The sequence below is a fragment of the Prorops nasuta genome, unplaced genomic scaffold (genome assembly GCF_024137725.1).
Source record: "Prorops nasuta isolate Cenicafe-Biocafe unplaced genomic scaffold, Cenicafe_Pnas_1.2 PNAS00032, whole genome shotgun sequence".
Lineage (NCBI taxonomy): Eukaryota > Metazoa > Arthropoda > Insecta > Hymenoptera > Bethylidae > Prorops > Prorops nasuta.
In genome coordinates, this window is record NW_027116829.1 from 1,153,356 (window position 1) to 1,175,183 (window position 21,828).

The window sequence follows — 21,828 nt, forward strand, 5'->3', positions numbered from 1 at the left end:
AAGTGAAACGACGGGACTTTTAAAATAATTGAAGGGGAAGGGGGTAATGTTATTTCAAGCGATAATAACCCTCGATCGTACGATAAGTGGTTCAAATCGATAACAAGGCCGGCTTTCAGTAGTTTGTGTCAACAATTGGTGAAACAAACAAGTAGTACAGGTCTGAAATAACGTCAGATGCCAAATGTGCGCGCAGTAATCCAAACGAAAAATTTTAACAGCTAGAGCTTTCGCGTTATCGATAGTTCCATCCTGATTGAGATTCAAGAGCTGCGATTAGCCAGGATGGAAAGAGCCGAAATGAGAGAGGAAAGCTCGCGAATGGGGCGTCTCGTATACTCGATTATGCGAGCGACGATCGTTCGACGAAACTCGATAACGATTAAGCGTTTCGCGCGTAGTTCGCGTTCTCGCAATCATACCGCGCCAAGTTTTAATCTGCATAAACCGCTGGCGCTGCGCAATTTGAGTTTATGCCGGAGCAAAAACGTCCAGTACAATCGCCAACAATGTAGAAGGAGGGTAAGTAAGGGGGAGAAAAATAGAGGGGGGAGGACCAAGGGGAGAGTACGATGCATATAAATAATAACAGTAATAACCTCCCGGACACTACTGCCGTTGCCGCTGTCTTTAAAGCCAACGACGCGGCTGCTAATTGAATCGCTCTTCATTGCTGGCGGCGAAAAAAAACTCATGCCGCTTTTAATTTGCTGCCCTGCTAACTACGACTTTTATTGCTTAAAAGGACTTGACGCATCGTGTATTATGAAAACTGAGTGGGGCAAAAAAAAAATTCGAGACTCTTTATATAGGATAATTTGCTAAATAACAAATACAGCAGGATAAACAGGTTGAAAAAATAATTACTGACATTTTTCAGTAGGAATAATTAATATTCGCGAAACTAACCATGTTTGAAGGAGTAAAGTATTATCGAGGAATTTTACGTTATTTCAAGAGCAGTCGAATAATGTAAATTTCGAGGAAGAAATGGGAGTTCCTAAAGGCTTTGCAGTTTTGAAATTTATAAGCAAAATTACTTGAATCTACTTGTTGTTATTTATTTAGCTATTGTAAAGGCCCCCAGTGTTATCCAGTAGTAAAACTCTATGCTTTCCACGGCTAACTTTATTGAAACGTCACCGTAAATTGTTATTGCTCTGCTCTTGGCAATGGGAACAGACATTTCGGATTAAAATTTCAGCGATCTTACGATTTCGCGAGGAACTATCTTCCCTCCCAGTTTATCTTATACAGAAGCTCTCCCGATGCTTTTTCCTATCACGGCTTTTCCTCTTAGAACTTTTCGCCGCAAGATTGCGTCAGGAAGGAAAACAGAAATTGCTTTTCGCGCACTGAAATTCTCCAACTCGTCATCCATCGTATTTACAAGTTTTATACGCGGACTTCGCGTATGATTCCTCCCTCCAAACTTTCACTCGCATATATACAAGTACAGCCGAGTTTTGCAAAAATTTTCATAGAGCCAATGTGGATAAGATCTCTCAATGCTTCTAGTTTTCTTTACCGTGAAGAAATTTAAACGGAGACTCAATGATTCGTTAATCTTTCGGTATATTGTACGACTTGTATGTAAAAACGAGTAGTACGAATCAATGATTACAGATGCAAGTAGTACGAGTCAATAACTCTTGGGGAAATTTCAATGTGGCTTGATACTGCGCGTACTCCACACAGGATTAATTAATAATTAACAAAATTATAAAACCACCGAGTCAGCGCCTCGAAACAAATTCACGAGGCACGAGCGAGTTACGTACCACAGGAAGAAGCAAAAAATCTCTAAACCAGTATAAACAAAAGAGTTGAAAAAAATGCTAAAGCTTTAATGATCCAAGTTGAATTCGGCGTTGACCCACTTCACGAAAGTTTCGACGGGGAAAAACCCTGACGAAATAAAAAATGCGCGAGAGCTGAAACGCGCGAGCGACGGTTGCAGCTAGCCAGAAAATTTTCAGTCATTTCGTCGCGAAAATGGCGGGAAGCTGAAGAAAAATGGTAAAATCAGTAGCTATCCAATTTCGAAATAAAACGAGGCCGAACTAAAGTCGCGAGCGTGGAAAAAATAGATTTGGTTATAAACAAAAAGCGACGAGATAGAAATGTAGTCCCTGTGGCGGAGAATATTTCGTAGCGCGAGGAAGCCGTTGGCAAAAAAGAACGTGAGCGAGGATAAAAAAAACTGTTTTAATTTACAAAGGGAGCTTAAAACGCGAGGGATTCGATTGAAAACGGTAAAAATTATTACTGAAATTACGCGAAACATTCTGGTATAAATTCGCTTGAATTTTAAATGCGCCTGCGGAGCGGAATGGACGAGTGTAAGAATTGAATTCGATACGTGTAACTCTCGAGGGCTGGGAGACATGGGTCGAAGGGGAGGAGGAGGAGGAGGAGGAGGAGGGAGAATGAGCAGACGAGACGTTACAGAATAAAAAAGGGAAAAAGGTTGGAACTGAAATTATCTGCTAAAACCGGGCAAGCTCGTTTTCCGCAAACCACATAATTTTTGTACGAAACGATCCTCCATAAATAGAAATGGGTATCTCTGGCGAAATATTCTAAAAAAGTGATTTCACTCGGCGTGGGTGGTGGCACGGCTGCACGTACAGGTGCGCCGTTGGCTTCGAATGTTTTAGTCCTTTTCTTTGCTCTACGCGGAGGCGGCGGTCTTGTTATTCTTATTGGCCCAACTCAGCTCGACCTATATTTCTTCCCAAAGCAGTTTCCTACTCGAAAAGCTTATGTGCATTTCAAATCATCGACAGAATACCACTACAGTCATGTATCTTCGCTACACATCCGCTATTACTATCGATATATCATTGATTCCCAAAACCTCCCCCTCTCTGTATATACGTATATGTATATATACATATAGTACACTACTTCAGTATCCAATAGACCAAAATACAGAGAAAAACGTGGAAAAGTTTACTAACCTTCGACGGAAGCATTAATGATACATTGAAGTGGGCAAACGGGTGAAATTTAAGCGAGCACAGGTAAATAAGATAAAAGGGAAAATGTGGATGGTGGTTCATCGGTTAATTACGCGCCACCAGTTCCGGCGCTAATTAGCATAATGCTGCAAAAATGCATAAATCAGCTCGCGTAAGGAGAGTGCGCGCATGAATCAGTCGGATAAACAGAAAGGTAAAAGTAAATAGACAGGCGAGCAGAATTTTGGAGATTAGCTAGAATGGGTATGGATAAGGTCTGGCGTGGGTGGCTGATAGACGACCAGACCGGACAGATAGAAATCCGGATTAGTGAAATTTCCAAGCGAAATGTCTGGCACTGTTCCTCCCGCAGTGGTATACCGGCGCCGTAGTTGCAATAACAATTTTGCAACGGCGATGCTTCAATAAAGTCACTGGGCTGCTTCGACAATCGCGGGATGTACTCTCGGCGTTACGCGCATATTTCCACGGTTTCCTCGGATTTCCCGTCGCAAATTACAACTTTCGAATAAGCGAAATCCCTTTATGAGATCAACAATGAACGTTTGCAGTGCTGGAAATTATGCGATCAATCCCCGAACGCGAAATAATTTTTTTTTTCAGTAGTACGAGTCAATGCTTTCTCCGACTACCGATGAATCTTCGGCAAAGCGCGCGTTACGCGGTAAACCGTTTGAAAATGAAATGCACACACGCATAATGGAATTGGCAACGGAAATGGCTTATTTGATTTGCGTCCCACTTTTCCACTGACCCTAAAACGGTTTCAATCCTTTCTATATCTTCCTTCGTCCTGCGCGGACGAGAGATTGTAAAATTACTAATTTTATACTAAATCTAAAATATGAATTTGTTTTTGCGCTCTTGCTGTAACGTTTTTATACTTCTATGTAAATCGTTACGGGTTGAAAAATAGAAAAGCAAAATCTATAGTGGAAAAATATATACGAGAATAATTTTAATAAATTGGTCGATCAATATTAAAAAAAACTGAGCAAAACGAATCGACTAGAAAAATTCAGCCTGATTCCAAAGTACTCGTTTCACGAGAGTTATGTTGATCAAAATTAATCCCGGAAAGCTTCCGCGCGAGCTCTCGAAGAAGCAAATTGTGAACTTTAATAAGTTTTATTAAAATAAGGCTAGAAGATGTAACAATGCAAAGCTCATTTGGTACTCACTTTGCCGAAGTCGCTGAGACCTGGTGTATTGTCCTGGGTATTGTTCGCCTCACCAACAGAACAGACTGCCCTGCCAAGAAAATGCTTATTAGAAACCAAATGTATATGACTTCAGGCATACCATACATACGCATAATCAAATTTCTTGATATCTTATGTCTTTCAAATGTACACCCTCTGTTTATGGTATATTGAAGTTCACGAACAAACACAGGTAAAAACAGATAGTTTTATATATACGTGAAAGAGATAACGGTGTATAAATAAAATGGGTCGCTCAAGTGAAACAATTTTTTTCTGAGATTGGGTATCAAATGGAAAAAGAGAATTTAATGGCGATACGAAAGCCGATAATCTTTCGATCCCGCTTTGGTTTCCAGTCGACAAACCGAGACGCAGCTCTGTCGCGGGAAATTCAATCGCGTCAGCAATCACGGTTTCCCGTGGGAGAGCCTGTCCGAGGGTTTGGGAAAAGTGGGATGCGGAGAGGGAAAAGCGAAGAGGGACACGGGGGGAGTGGCGCAGAGGGCAGGGCAGGGGGAGGGGGGGGGGGAGAACATTAGGCCTGGAGCACACGTTCGAATGCAATCACGATATTGCCCGAATAAACGTTTTATCCTACCTATGCTACGGAAATGGAAACCCGAAACAACTATAGTTAAACTATATACATAAAATGCTTTTTTTTTTCTCAGTCTGCCTTTTTAATCCATTCTTCGTCAATCTTTGCTTCCAATTCTGCTTTGCTCAATTTATTTAACGAGCTTTTAGGAACTTTCAGAATTTAAATTAACGTTCTTATATATATATATATATATATATATATATATATATAAAAGAAACGTAAATAAACTGCGATAAAATCAAAAAATGGGCTCGAAATGCTTCGGATGTATTATGATATGGAAATCGATTGGAATGACGCAAATATCAGGAAATACTAACACAAAATTTATGACAGTATAGCATACGCACAGACCGCACACACACACACACACACACACACGTTTCAAGAGTGAATACACTTGACGTAAAAATTGTACGAACCTCTGATGACTATTATGAGCAAGTGTATTACAATGACGCAATACTTGAACGAAGCGTAAGTAACAGCAATAAAACATGCATGTTCCTTTTTATAGCTTTGTGATTGTTTAAACATCGAGTTGACTGTTTTATTTGATTTTTAACGCCACGTACGTTTATTCGATTAAAAATTGAACAATTTCACGATGTATCTGCGTTACGAGCGTTTGTACAGGTATACATTGACATAAAAGCTGAAAGTGCCATGAATACACTCGAAGCTGAATAAATAAAATGGTGTAAAGTGAGAAATTTCTTTGGTTCGCTTTTATTTTTTAATATATCATTTTTACAGGCTGAAGCGTTTCTACGTAGATTAAATCGATAAAATACAGCGAGAATATTTACATCTAATTGAAAACTATAGTTTGAAAGAGAAACTTTGTTCGATTATTAAAGGAACGATCACAGATGCAATTTGGGGAAATATTTTATGGACGAAAGAGAGTCGAGCTGCTGGTAGGTCTGCAGGGAAAATAATTTCTTGCAGTACGCGTTTGGAAGGTTCATAGTTCACCGGGACTTAAAGATATTATTAAAATTGAATTTAGCGAGCCGATGCAGGATGTGGCCCTGTTTTGTGTTGGGTCTCCTCGCATGGCTCCTTCGGGGATCCGCCTTGAGGATTTATTCGTCGAAAAGTTCGGGCCGAAACGACACGGGTTTCCGGTCCCAGCCGGAAATAAATTACTAGCGGGGAGAGCTAACTCTGTCGGTGGTTTAAGGCCGAAGTGTTATACGACAATGGCGGACATGACCCGGTTCAAGCCTCTTCTGCTTTTCAATCCTTTCCCGAGCTTTATGCGTCCCCGGAGTTGGGAGTCTGGGGGGTTGAAAGAAAGAGAAGAGAAAGAGGGAGAAATGCTGAGACTGTGTGTGAGAAAGTGGGAGAAAGATGGAGAGTACAGCATGCCCGTTTTATACAGTCGTAGTAAATAAGAGCACATCCGGTTTCTGCCATGAAAATCTTTCGCTGTCCACTGTACACGTCCCACTCCCTTTTCTTCCCCCCGCCTACCTTCAGAACCCTCCGCGCGTAAAGCGCGCGAATAAATTGCGTGGAAAACGCGAAACTTTCCACGCTCCTTCATTCCCAATGACCAAGGCCTATAAATATAGAAAAAAATTTGCAAATCGATACATTATTCGCACCTAAACACGACTACAAGGGTCTTGCATAAATTTCAAAGCGATTTCGCACGATTTGCAAATTTTCAGTAGAAAAATCTGAAATTGATCGAACGGTTCTAGTGGAACGAATAGATCATAAGGGAGACAGGGGCTAGGAATTCGATCGATAAAAGTGCCGGTGTATTTAGCAGTGAATATTGGAAAGCAATTAGGTGGATTACGGGTGCCAATGGGAAAATAAAGTGAAAGGATTGCAGGGGGGAGGTGGAGAGCTTATAAAACGCATGGAGTTAAGGAGGGATTTGAAATAATTTCCGAAGATGTTTAGCGATCGGTGATGCGTGAGGGATTAAAGTTACGGTTAGGTGGCATGTGTAGGAGGGGGGGGGGAGGTAAAGGAGGGAGAGAAGGAATCGCGAAGCTGGATTCTGCTAATGATTCCTGAGTCCCTGGGTGTGCGGTGACAAGGGAAAAGTGGCACTTCGGGGTAATTCGGATGCTGATGCGATACGTTACCATGGTAATGCGATCTGGAGTAACGGAGTCCCAGGGAGTGAAGAGCTGCATAAAGCACGACTTTATTTACAACCGTACGACGCGGGCCCGGTGTCGGGGGACGCATAAAGCTCCACGTAAGGATTGATGTCCTGGAGGAACTCGCTTTACCGCCACGTTTCGACATTATTCGTTGCCCCGCGCACTTTTCAACTGGAGAATCGGCCGACTCCCCGCCACGTTACTTGCCTCGTAAAACTAAAGCTTTCCATTCTTGTTTATTAAGCACCCTCTCTACTCGACGCAACGATAAACTCACCACTGCTCGACAAAAACAGCGCCCGAAGCCCTTTAATATCATTCGAGCAACAAAAACACCAATACCCGAATCATCCTGCGTCCGATCGGAGTGCAAACTGTAATTTTCCGATGATCCCTGCCAGTCACTATACTGAAAGCTCCGCACTCCCTCTGTGCTTTCAATTATAATTGCAACGCGCAGTGTTATACGAGCAATGAAAAGCTTATCACTCACATTTGGTTTTCGCGCGGTACGACTTTATTACTCGACATTATACAGTTTTGCTTTTAAGAGCAAACGTGATAAATTGACGTCGTAAAACGAGTGTCGAAATTGGAACGCGCGCGACTTCGAACTTTTGGGGGTGAATGGAAATTTTTATTTGTCTTTTTTTTCTGTGTGTGTGTGTGTTGAACTTGGAGCTAACGAGTGCTATGGGAGTTTCTAGGGGTGGAGTATATATATATATATATATATGTGGAGTATTGTGTTGATTTCAAATGGAGATCATTTATCTTGAGTTATCAAAGTTATAGGGAATCTTAATAGCCGAAATACACGAGCTGCTTCACGAACACGCAAGTTTACTCCGGTGAAAGTACGCAAGTTCCCGAAGGAACTGGCAAGGCGATATCAATACGTTTCTGGATTTGTAAGGGCTGCCCGGTCAGCCATACAGAAACTTCACGGACGGATCTTAGCTTTTAATACAACAGATTTCAGCCTCTAAGATTTATTCTTATATAGGATAAAGGATTGTGAGAAATGTACAGATAAAAGAGACCCTTAACAAATGTTCCTTTGTCAAAGTCATGAAATAATCGAGCTAAAAAAATATTCTCTGGGCATCAAGCTATCCTACTAAATTGCTTTCAACGCTTCATTTCTCTCTCTCTCTCTCTCTCTCTCTCTCTCTCTGAAGCTTCTGATATTTTTATCTGCTTTGTACTTTCAATCTTACAGTTATTAGATGAATTCTTCGAATGCTCCAGTGTGAAATAAAAACAAGAGATTAACATTTACCGTTGTGATGAATAATGCAGAATTGAAAGGAACAAATTCTCTTGTTAATAAAACTTTCAACGATTCGAAGTTATTGTTTTCGAGTCATGCAATATTTGTATACAATGAACTATCAAATATTATTCATTGTAATTTAACTCGTGGATTGAATAACTTTATAAACAACAAATAAAGCCGTCTTGTATTTCCCGATAAGTTATCGTGTTTCAATGAGTGTGGTGCGAAAGCTTATAGAGTTTTTGTAATTATTATAAATGCTTGGGGAAATGAAATCTCTATAGGAGGAATGGGGCTGTCTTTAGAGATTATTCGCCATAGATTTGTCATTAATAATTCGGTAATATTTGCATAATAATCATAATTTAGGGTAGCGTACTCACCAGGAGGTGTCACAGGCATGCGTCAGGGTAAGATATCGCGCCCCCAAGCCGTAAAACGTCCTGAGAACCCCCAAGGAATTCCCGAGGGAGTGACCACCTTCCACTCCGATCAGACTAGCGATTTTCCCATCTCGGTGTGCCTCGATAAGACCTGCACAAGACACAAACATTAAATTTTCCATTTCACATTTTTCACGTAGACTTTTTATCTTCCAACATTACAATAATAATGATCCACTCGACTAACAATAAAGCCAAGAATTTCTCCGCAGTATTTCAAGCAAGTGAAAAATGTGTGGAGAAATTTGGAAATGGAGCAACATTGGCAGAAAATTGACAGGGCTTCCGTCAACAAATCGATAAAGGCGATGGAAAATGTGCAAGTCATTTGCAGTATACAGGAGAAGATCGGAGGTACAAAGTCTTTCGAAGAATTTGTTATGACACGCGGGAAATAGTATATCGGAACCAATATAGCCTCTATTTTAAAATTCACTGCATCCTTGGCTTCGATTGAAGTTCAGAGGAATGGTGACCCGCATTTCTTATCTCTTTCTCCCTCTTGTTTTCTTTTCCCAAGGAAACCTCCTTATTTCCTTATAATACAACCCCTATTATTCACTCCCCCCTCCCCCTTATATCCCCTTTTATTTTTGCTATATATAAAATCATAAATCATACAAGCGTTCCTTATCAATTCATAGCCATATAGCTAGAACATATACGTGTCATTTTCTTCTCAGTCATTTTACCCTTTTTATTCTCATTTTAAACAGTTCTCCACTTTTCCTCTGTTTCACATATTTTCCGGGATCCCATATTTGACTTAACGATTTAAACCGCAGCTTCAACCTCTTTCTTCCTTCCACGACCTCGTTTTGCACTCATATATATATATATATATATATATATATATATATATATACTCGGTAGAGTTTCTCTCGAGCTTATGAAAATGGCTGACAGCATTCAAGAGCTTCGGAGCAGGAACAAGTTTTACCACGAACGTTTCTACACTGCAGCAGAGACTGTGTGTAAGAGCAACCGAGACGGAGGGCCAGTTGCTTTTAAGCTTTCCCTTAGTCTGTCCGTCTACTCGGTCGTCTGGCTCGCTACTATACAGGCTCGCAGCGTTGTTTTGCAAAGCCGTCCGCGAGAATGGTCGAATTGCTGTCGGCGTAACGGAGCTAATTAACCGAGCACGTTAATTTTCATTAGGACAATGCATTTGATGCTCCACGATCCAATTACCCGATCCTAACGTTCCACGATTCTCGCTGCTCCTTTTTTTGTATCTTGCCCAGCGCGAACTCAATCCCTAAACTTAATACACTATATTAAAATAAAGCAACGGCGAAGCTTGCAAGGAGCTGTCAAATTATTTTCCTCCTAATTAATTTTCCATGCGTGAGTTATTCGACAAAAAAAAAATGCATTATTCGCATTTCACGATTATAACTACTTTTACTTTAATCCACACTTTGATATAATCCACTGTGGCTATGATAATCGTGCTAAACTCATCCATGAACTCGATTTGTTGCTAGTTTGTCGAAAATTGCTGAAAGTAATTAGCGTTACGTTGCTAATTGGCTGAACGCTTTAAGTGTCTTCCTACGAAAGTGCGACACATTTGATTTTACCCAATGGACTCCTTTAATGTCTCAGCTTCTTGTCCAACTTTTGCCTTTTCGCCAGCCTCTAATTACGATACTAATTAAGAGCCATAATTAATAATACTCGCGCAGTTCAGCGTACCCCGGCCTTCTCTTCTTATATATCCCCTTAAATTTTCTCCAAGACCTTTGATCAAGTCTTGCAAGACTCGACCAATCTGAAGGATAATTAATATATACAATCATTTCCCCGGTATATTATAAATTCATGGACGTAATGAATCTTCGCTCAGTAGGATCAAAAATTAGAAAAAGAAGAGAAGAATTTACTGTAATAAAATGTTTTACCTGCAGTCGATAAAGCTTATAAATTATTCTCCACTGTCGGTAAGACGTAAAGCATGAGAAAAAGAGGTAGGAAGAGGGAGATGGGGGGGGGGGGTAAAAACCGGAGGATTATAAAAATAAAATGGGGGCTGGAAAAAGTGAGCGAATGAAATAAGCAAAAATAGAGAGAGAGAGAGAGAGAGCAAAAAAGAAGGGCAGAAAGGAATGTAAGACGATAGTGTTAAAAGCGATAATTACATTGGTCTTTATAATTTCTATAGATAGCGCAGCAGCGAGAAATCGAGCAATTAATACTGGTCTCTTTTGTCCCGTGGAGTTTCCTGGCGGCAAACTTCCTGGCAAGGTTGCCGACGCTCCGCCATTGTTACTGGCAGCTGGTACGCGTTTCTAACAATCTAATTACCGTTGGAACAAGTTGCACTAACGATTGCACCTGCAAAATGAGCCGCCTGATACGGGCCATTCATCCCGACGCGATCTCGAAAATCGCAACTGTGAAATGTTTGATTCAACGCGCTTCGAAATTCAACTATCCGACGTGCGACGCGGGGTGCAACCCTCGCTTATCTCATCAATTTCGCTTCTCCAATCAGCATTCTACGCACCCTCAAATATTCTCCGAGAATTCTGCCAAATGATCAACAATAAAAAAATCAGGTTTTGTTTACGCTATTTATAATTAATTTTTTCAAACCGATTTACGAACCATCATTTCCATTATAAAAATTTATTGCAGGCATTAGTAGGGTTGGAGCTGGAGAAAAACTAACGTAAAAGAATTGTTTGATGCAAAATTGTCCATAACTACAGTTCTTTTATCGTTTTGCAAGAAAAAACGTTGACCGACCTTTAAAATCCTTGATTTTTTATTTAGTTTAACAGAGATTACCCTTTTTCCCACACCTGGCCCTTCGAGAATCGTGCTTTAAGCCGATATACCTCTCTATCTCTATTTTTGTTGTTAATACTACAAAACTACTGTTTTAGTTTTCCACTAGATTTTTTCCAGCGATAGTTACCAAGTGTATTTTTTATTTTGCCCCGATTCCACGTAACGAGTGTTGCTGTTACAAATACTAAATCGGTAACAGGGATCTCGGCTTTACGATAATTCCAGGATCGTAAAGCTAGGATCCTTATAAGCGATTTATTGCCGCAAGAACAGCCAAAGGTTTTACTATTATGGATTTAATCTGAGAGATACCGTTGCTGGTGCATATCCTGCACCACTTCCTATCCCTCTTTTTCGTCTTTATTCATACCCCCATGCACAGCTAACTACGAATTGCCAGCACCGTAAAGCAGATATTTCACTGTGTCAAGCGCAATTGCACGAGAATCACTAACCTTATTTCCAAATTCGCAACATCGCATGTGCACAATCTTGGCCAACGACGTAAATTCTATATAGCGTTCGAGTAGCCTAAGGTCAATTACCTTTTGTAGAAATAAAGTAAAAAAAGAAAAAAAGGTACTTTAATGAAAGTTTACGACCTTTGGAGGATTCGCGAAAGTGCATCAAGCCTCGACGACGACGACGACGACGGAGAGAAAATATAGGCGCAAGGGGGTAGGGTAAAGGGAAAGCTTGAAAGCTGAAAGGTGTGGAAAAAGCACTCACCTTTGACGGAGGTAACCAAAGTTAAATGTTGAGCATTCATTTCGGCGAGTCGACGAATCACGTCGATTTGTTCCAAGGAAAGTTGAACCGCGTTTAACTGAGCAGCCCCGCAGGGAACGTAAGCGGACCAAAACTGAAAAATACCAAGCAACAAGGTATTAATTAGTAAAACTCCATAATGATCCTCGTATAAGCATTAATTATTACAAACTCTCTCTCTCTCTCTCTCTCTCTCTCTCTCTCTCTCTGCGTATCTATATGCACACGCATGGTAGAGATTCGTAGTAATAATTGCTATACAATAATTATACAAATATAGTTAGCACGGTGCATCGATTTTTTATTCGATTTTCTAATTATCGTCTCTCCGAAACTCAGATAAAGTTTGAGAGGAATTTTTGCTCAAAAATGTATGCACATGGAGATTTTTCTTTCGAGTGTAATTGCGTATCGATCAGGGATTCTTATAATGATGATTATTACAAAAATTACGCAAAAATTCTTAGCAGCTTACGTCGATTTGTTATTGCATTCTCGAATTATCGACTGAAGCTGAGATAAAGTTTGAGATGAATTTTTGTTCAAACACGCACGTAGAGGTTTTTCGTTTGAGCGCAGTTACGTGTCGTTTACGGGGCCGTAACACAGCCGTAACCGTAAAGTACCAAAACACTTACAGAGAAAACACATGGCAATGTCCATCTTAGATTCCAGTGAAACGTTATATATATATATATATATAGCACTGGGCACTATCGCGAAAGGGATCACTGCTGGATACGATAAAATAATGGTTTTAACACTGCTAGCCTGTTTATCAGTTCAATTCACTTTACAACTTTGAGAGAAAATAACGTTAAAAAATAAGGCTAGCCGAGTATTGCACTGGAAACCACAAATACGTCCAAGCACAAGAGCAATGATTCAAGTTTTATTTCATTTTAGTAAATCGTAAAATACTCTTTTTTTTGGCAAAAGGATAGAACGTTCTGTATGATTGTTGGAAGGAAGACTATCTCGAAAGGTTATACATTGCTAGTAATAAAGGAGGAACGCGCGTTGAGTTTGCTGGTTAATCGAGTGGAGAGCAAAGACGGTGCAAGGGCTTTTCAAAGGAACCAACTTAGAAAGAGGGTGATTGCTTTTAATTATGACGCAGGGAGAAGAGATTTGCAACAATGATCGGTTAATAGAGGTTTCCAGTGAAAAATATTCTTTCAACTAGCGGTACAATTGAAAATGCTTTGCTCTCGAGTGGAGAGCAAAGATTTTAGAAAGGTTTTTGAGAGAGCAGAAACAGTTGGAAGAAACGGAGAGAGTGAGATTAGCTTTAATTATGAAGCAGAAAAATAAGGAATGATCGAAACAAAGATAAATTATAGTAGTTTGGAATAAAAAGTGTCCACTTTAGCGAGCAATCGAACATTCTGTCTGATTGTTGCAAGGCTTCCTCCAAGAGTAAATTGCGAGTAAGAAAGAAAAGTCGTTGAATTTACTGGTTAATCGAGTGGAGAGCAAAGATGGTAGAAGGGCTTTTGAAAGGAAACACGTTAGAAACAGGGTGATTGGCTTTAATTATGACGTGGGGATAAGTAGGGGGGGGGGGGAGACGAGGGTAAATTTACATTTAGATAGAAAATTGCTTGAATTAGCGTTAGGAGGTATGAATGAAGAGAGGATTTTAATGGGGTTCGACGGGTACAAAACGGATTGGTTTGCACTTGAGAGAGTTTGGCATGGTGTGTGTGTGTGTGAGTGACGGGCCGTCTGGCTTTTATTCCAGCTGCGCGTTCTCTGTGCCTGGCGATTGGTACATCGGCCAAAGATGTCCAGCCAGTGTGCAAGAGCCGCTTATTTTCCTCATGGAGACACACTTTGCGCCTCGTTAACCAACAAATTCACCGTGAAAATCCCTGTAACGCGGTTTAACAATCGCATTGCCATTCCTGAAACAAAAATCCCTCTCCTCGTGTTACATTATTAAAACTCTCTCGCCTGGATTTCTTCCTCTTTCTCCTATTTATTTTTTATATTACAGCAAATTAGCAAAGCTCCTTTGACACGTGTACGGTGCACGGGAGAAACGTTCCGTAGGAGCTACGAGGGATAAACATGCTCGCGCTGAATTAATAAATTCTCCTCACACCGTTGTCCCATAAATTCTCTCCCTCATTTGTTTACTGTCACGCAAATGACTCTATTTTTAAAGCGACAAAAAGTATGTATGTTCGACGAAATATGCCTCTACCCTGTTTCACGGTCAAAGAGATAGGGGGATGAGAGTTTCTGGAATTCGTGAAATAAATAGGAGGAATGAATGATTTACCTTTTGATTTGCCTGAGTGCAATTGCATTACCTCAAGCAGATAGCGTAAAACCTCACGTATCATATCGCATTCACAATTAGTTCGCCGATCGCTTAATAATTCATTGAGAATTTTCGATTAAACAGTTATTTATTCAATCCCATTCTCATTTATTATTAATGAAACTTATATTGCTCGTTTCGCAAAATCGCTATTACCGAGCGACTTGCTCCAATGAATATGTTGTTGTTAAAATTAGCAATTGAGCGTTATTGTAAATTTTGTATAGTCATTAAAATTTATTAACCTATCCGAGCCAGATATTGTTTAATGTATTTTGTTTGGCTTTAAAGGTTTATGAGGATTTTTGCTAGACTATGCTTTGTTTTGATTTCCACGAGTTATTTTTTTTTCGGATTTTGATAGTTTTGATAATGCATAAAGCACGCGACACACACTGGAATGTGTTTGTATGCGTTCGCTGCGGATGACGAATATTTCGCTCACGCTCGTACTACACCACGTTCACTTTTGTAAACAAAAAAAAGCTGATCCGCAGTGAAAGTGTTAATCTTTTCGTAACCGGATACAGGCATATAATTCTTTTTTTTTTTTCATTGAAAACAATGGTGATAAATACCAATAACAGATTTGATAAATTTAGAGTTTTTAATGAAAAAAAATCGTATATATGAACTATCAAGATCGAGCTCATTGATACGATGCCTATAAACTAATTTCATTAATTAAATTGCTCAATTAAACCCGAATTGATTCACCTATCTTTTGATGGAACACATTTAAAGCGGAAAACCCACCACGACATAAAGTGATTATGAATTTAACAGCGTCGATTAAATGTTGGTATGTTTATGGGAGACATGATCTATTCAATAATAACTAAAAAATAAATTGAATTTCTTTCGCGAAGCCATAAAATAGTCAAATGCGACAGAAAGTGTATAAAAAAATTTAATTCTTCCGTGGATCAATATAGTTAAGAGCATTTAAACTGAATTGGGGGCTTACTATCATTTCAAACTTTAACTCTTATATAATAATAAAACGATCCGACTACAATTTAACTACAGAAATGTATATTTTTGTACATTAGAATTGTATTCTTTGATTCGAACGATAAGTTTGTTTGTTTTTTAACATAATAACAAATTAATCAAAAATAGTGGTTGAATTATTGATATTTCCAATATTAGATGTTAAATAAACAACGTATTATTGTTTGCTTTTAAATGGAATATAACAGCTATTTGCACAAGTAATTATACTAAACCCCTATACGTATAAATTTATCAGTGAAACTATTGACATAATAACATATCAATTAACCTTTCATGTTGTATCGTATTCAGAGACATCGTTCGACACTCAAAGAAACCTCTGAAACTGTAGTATATGTTATCTAAACTACAGTTTTCGAGGCTACATTTACTTCGAATAACGTTCCTGGATACGATTCTTTGCATTTTAAAAAAATTCAATTCAATAAATTATATAAATTCAATAATAGAATTGACCAAGCAGATGTACATAAAAATGGTAATGTTACTCCCCACCCTAAGAGTGGAATAGGAAGGGGGGAGGAGAGCGACTCCTCACAATCTACACAACTACCCCAATCAGCAGCGATCTTAAAGATCCGAGAACCTTCAGGAATATTTTCTACGAATATTTGTTCTTACAGAGAGAGTCTTCATCCTTGTAAGTCTAGTTATGTCTAGGGGTATAAAAGTGCTCTAGAAACTACTAACGAATATACTCGAATTACACTAAGGCTCCATGTATTCAATGCTATTAATCTATTGTGCACTATAATCGCGGTCTAGTCGTTGCGTGCGCAGAGCGTAATGATCGACCACGTGGACGATCGGTATCTCGCGCGCGCCATCTGTATTGGTGCCTCAGCGTATGACGTCACGCGGCTCGAGATCTTTTCCCAGCGCATGCGCGTACGCTACGTGGCTACCGACGGCCTGACCTAGCGACGACCGGCCCAATCAAAACAAACAGCCAGTGTTGTTTCGATTCGGACGATCGAAGGTCACGACTAACACAAAGACTAAGGGGATTTAAAGGCCTCGAATCGTTTTTAAGAAAAACAGACAATTTAAACGTCTAAACTAATATCACTTTTATGCAACGGCGTAGTTATAATTCAATTCGCGCCTCGCACAAAGAAACAAGGGACTTACTGGGTCCGACGACCCCTTGCTCAGAGGCCTGCGCAACCTCTCAAGGTTCGCAAGGCCAGCGTTTCTTTATATAAAGGGTAGACGCAGAAGGGCAGTTTTGCCCTCGCGACCATCCTACGTCACAGGACGAAAACATAACGAATATTCATGCGAGCTGCTCCGCAAAAAGCTCGAATCCTCCTCAGCTCCTAGCACGTAAGGTTGCGTAGTTCCACATTCGCTGATTAGAATTGGTCCAGAGACTTCGCTGACTGCACTTATTTTCACCACTTAAACACAGCGACCGCTAATTCGGTCGCGAACTCGGTAAACTGCGAAGGGAGCCAGAAACTATAACGAGTGTCACTTCCGACATTTGATATACGAGCATCGGCGCAATCGCACGAGAAAAGGTCACAAGTCATAACACGCGCGGCCCGCGCGTGCCTATCCGCTACTGACGTTCTGCGCAGTACAATGACCGGCAGCAAAGGTGTTCCTCGATGCATTTAGGAACCGCATTGGAATCCTCCGATTACTCAAGACGGAAAAGCGGAAGTTGACGCAGATTTTAGACTAACAAGACTTGGATTAATAAAATTTATTTTTCTTAATAAAAAATTTACGTCGACTCACGCTTTTGGTCTCGAATAACCGATAGTAAGGGCCTTTAAAATGCGGCTCCTAAATGCATCAAAAACGTCATTCCTGTAGTTTGCGTGACGTCACACCCGTCGCCCGGAGTCGATGCGTCATCGATTATCGATCGATAACTCCCTAATTCCTAAGCGATCGCTTACCTAGCGCTTGAGATCGAGAAAGCGCTAAGCAGCGGATTTTCTGACGCTGTAGGAACGCAAGGTTACATTTAATTGACACACGGTATATTAAGATAAAGGTGTGTAACGATCTTATAATTATGAGATTTTGCAGTTTCTTTATTTTTCTGTAACTTTGAAAGATTGATTGGTTCATTAGAAGTATCAATTAATACAAGGACGTTAGAAATTGTTTATACCGACGTGAATGACCCAAGGGAAGACAGATAGCGTCGTTTAAAAAGGTGACGTAAATAATGTTGGCCCCCATTTTAATCCAGCTTCGCGCCAGCGTTTTTTCTTCGCATTTCAGCGTGCTCTTTCTTTTTGCCTGGACATTCGTATAAGCTCCGTGAAATGCAGGCCAGAAAATTTCGGACGGCTTTGGCCTAGCGCGCTCGTTTCACCAATTACATCCACGCTCTAATTACCATCAAGTTTCCTAGCTAGCGTAAATATTGAATTTCTACTCCGGCCTGGGCATAACGCGATTGGCATCCCTCGATTCTCGTACGACGACACATCAACGTCGTTATTCTAATCGAATAATTCCCATCGATCGTTGCATGGATTTTCACACAAAAAAAAAGACGTCCCAATTTGTAACACTCGATTAATTTATTTTTACAATTTTTAGTATGAAAAAATGTAAACTGGACCGAGATTTTACAATGGATTTAATCTTTACCGGTTTTCGAGCAAAATACAATTTTTTGTTTACTCTGCTACTCTAGCTCGTTATAAGACTTCTGTGCACAGCGCTAGAAGGTTTTACCTTACTTTTAGAGTTAACTCGTTTCTTTGAAATCCGTGTAGTAAGATAATCTTCAACCCCAATTTTTTCCCCACTTATATCCTTTGTTTTTTACGTCCATTTTAGCAAGCAAGCTTTTTGCGAACTTTGACATTCCATTTCAGAGAGCTTTTCAGTTTAACGAGGGGAAATGCAAATTATTGCTAATTGATCTTGCACAAATGTCAACTTTTCCTCTAACCAAAAATTTCCATCTGGCAGGCTTCGTAATATTCCAATGTATAAGCAAAGATTGGATTCAGTCTTCTCAGATTTAAACATTCCTATTTTAAAGTTCTCACAAACGAGGAGAGAGTTTTAATGGTTTGAGAATGTAGGCATTCATACATTCTTTAAAAAAAAAAGAAATTCTTTGAATGCTTGATAAGTAGTTTTTTTAAATTAATGCAGCGAGATGGACGATGAGAATAAAGAGGAAGCGAAGAACTAGGAAGATGTAAAATAGAATAAATTGTTGAAATCACGTATTTCTTATACCCTGTGGCATTAGCAATCTGACTTTGCCACTTGATCGAGCCAACTCGTCTGCGACACTCGAGTAAATCCAGTGGCAGTCCTGCAGGAGCTCTGGCGAGGTGTATTTACTTGTGTACCGAGAGTCCTATAGTTAATAAGCGGATGGGAGATAAAGTCATTCGAGCAGAAAGGGACGTGCGTTCTTCCAGAAGAAAAACAGATAATACTGACGTTTCGACTAACGTGTTGTACACAAAATATTCACAGTCCTATTCTGCACTCCTACTCTTTTATGCACAATTATTTACTGCTATCTCTAAATCACGCTTTATTTCCACGAATAAAATTGAGTGGTTAAAAAGAAAAGTTGTTGATAAATAAATATAATAATAAAATTACTGTAAACACATTCGTTTATGAAAAACAAACTGTACATATATGTTTTCATCAAATTTATTGTATACATTTCCCTTCCATATTGTTACGCAATAAAAACGTGTACCATTAAAAATATCAAAAACTATTTTTAAGATGCACCGAATTTAGAATCGGTCGAGCAAAAGTACAACCGCGGCTTAAAATATTTTACCATTCAAATCAGTTAGTCGAGGAGTGGTAAGAAAAGTATTCGTGTGCGGGTAAAAGCTTTCACGAGAATTTCCAAATAAACAGGCATGCTTTGCCCTGTTCCGTGAAAGCTTTCGAATCGTTGATTATCTTTTATCGAGGTCGACTCATTCAAACTTTCTACGGTCCTTTCGCGGTCAGCTTAGTTTCCCTGTTTTCCCAAAAGAAAGTTGCGAAAATTGCGAGGAAAATCGGTTATTTTACGACAGACTATTCCCAGAAAAACGTTTATTTCAACTATAAAAACACAGCCATATCGATATAAATGGTCTTATACGGGCTAAGTAGATAATATCAACGTTCTGTCAGACCACCTATACCGCGAGCAGGGAATTTTAACTCGAGCTCGCGCCAGTCTATAAACACACATTTTCCCTATAAAATATACGAAATTATATTAGTGTTATCTAAAGTAATGTGTCAAGTCTGTGATGTAACCTGTGTAATGTAATTACACTAGCTTGCAGGCATGCACATGTGCTCCTTTATGCTATATACGTACATGTATATGGGCACTGCTCAAAAGCGAAAGCTAGCATTTACATACGCGGTACGTTTACAGGTCACTAATTATATTGCGAGTCTTGAAGGCGATTTTTTCCATAAAATCATTCATTATATATAAGTTTATATTTGCAGATATAAGTGGAAATGAAATATATGAATAAAATCGTATATATAATTGGTATATACATTGACTATATCTCACTCTCAACAATCTGGTTTATTCATATTCTTTTTTTTTATACTTAAATTCCTGCACAAACATCTCAATCTCGCTGTCGGGTGGGGGGGGGGGGGGGTGGCCACGTAGCTTATTTCCACGCGGACGAATATTTGAATCACCAAAGCACCAATTTACGTATTGAACAATCGAATTTGCAAAGAAGGGAGGTAGAGAGGAACAGTGGCACGGGGGCAAAGGAGAAAGAAAAGGATAGAGGGTGGCTTCTTATCTAATTTTAATATTTACCCGAACATTCGAGATGCCAGGGTCGAAGTAAAAAATTGAATTTTATCCATCTCAGGCTTCTCCGGTCGATAACAATGGAAGGAAGGCACCCCCTCTCCTCCCCCTGGTCGAGATTGCAAGTCGATAATAGAATTACGAATAACCCCCCCCCCCCCCCAGCCACATCTTCCCCTTTCTCGACGAGTCCAGGCCAAGGCTTTCCCGTGGGTTCACGGGGAAGCCTTCGGGGTCCTTTCGCAGCTCAATTGGAATTTCAAATCGCGCTCTCGTCGCATTCCACGCGCGCTTATGCCCCTGTCTTTTGTTTCTTTGAGTTTCATTTACATTTCATTCCGTCGAGACCACACCGCGCGTGTTCTCCTGCCTTCCCCCCCCCCCCCTCCCCCAGTGCATCAGGCATCGAGCATTCTTTTAGGGAAATGTTTCCCCTCGAACACTCACCCACGCTGAGCGAGCTCGAATTTTGCTCGAGAGAGAGAGAGAGAGAGAGAGAACCAAAGAAGATCGATATACTCCGTTCCAAATTATGCGTGTAACAAATGATTATTGAAATTGAGAAATTGCCAGAAAGTTTTCCAGTCAATCCTAGCTGATTTTACAGATGCATCTCTATCTCTGGACCGGGGGCAAATTCATAGCCAAGCAGGCTCGAAGGGGCAAAAACGTTACGTCAATTTATCAGCGTGGTCGTGGCTGACTCGACGAAGGAAGCGCAGCTTGGAATAAAAAGCGCATGGAGAAGCTGCAAGGGCAAAAAATGCACGGCTCGCTGCGGTAGATGTGCTCGAATCGACCCCTGATAAACCTTGGTAAATAGGGGCCAACTTGATTGCAAAATTCCTGCGATTCGATCGTTGTTATTATATCAAATACTACACAATTTGTTCCTAATAAACAGGACTTTTTTGAAGATGGGATAAAATTGTGCTGCCTGCTCGATTAAAAATCCATTTCGTGTTAAGAATATTCATAAGTTGCGCACGCTGACGACCACGGGCTACTGAAAACATCTGCCACTTTTAATTAGACTGCCAATGTAATTTCTTGCTATCCAAGCACGAAAACCATCTTCGCGAGAAAATACTGAACGAGAGTAATCATTTGAAGGAGGAAATTATTTTTCTAATTCATCTCTTATTTGTTTCTCCACTATAGCCAGCTATTAAATGCTCTCCATTTGCGAATCATTCGAATAATCATGGACCTTCTCATTTCCCTTCTTGCAAATTTTCTTTGTAAAATTTATTCTCGTTGTGGAAGAAATAAAGTTTTTTGTAATTTTCTAATTATTCGAGTGATTTTAATTTAAATTGGCAATAACGATGAGTGTTTCTTTTTTTTTTATAGAATTAGAGAGAAACGTTGATAGAAAAGATATGAAAAACTTGGATATCGCAAATGATGGAGAAAAAAAGAGTTGGCTGGCTCGAATACTGTAACTTCTGTTTAGAACTGACCGACCCTTTAGGGTTGTTTGCG

The 21,828-nt window shown here is 39.8% G+C and overlaps 1 protein-coding gene across 1 annotated transcript in view; it reads right to left on the bottom strand.

Moving 5' to 3' along the window:
• Window positions 1-21,828, bottom strand: part of LOC136783214 (dipeptidase 1-like) — a 122,464-nt gene that overhangs the window by 32,720 nt on the left and 67,916 nt on the right. The window contains exons 6-8 of the mRNA XM_066743164.1: window positions 12,167-12,299; window positions 8,582-8,732; window positions 4,166-4,235 (exon numbers count right to left, since the gene is read on the bottom strand). Coding sequence (XP_066599261.1) covers window positions 4,166-4,235; window positions 8,582-8,732; window positions 12,167-12,299 — 354 coding nt within the window. The remainder of the gene's footprint in view (window positions 1-4,165; window positions 4,236-8,581; window positions 8,733-12,166; window positions 12,300-21,828) is intronic.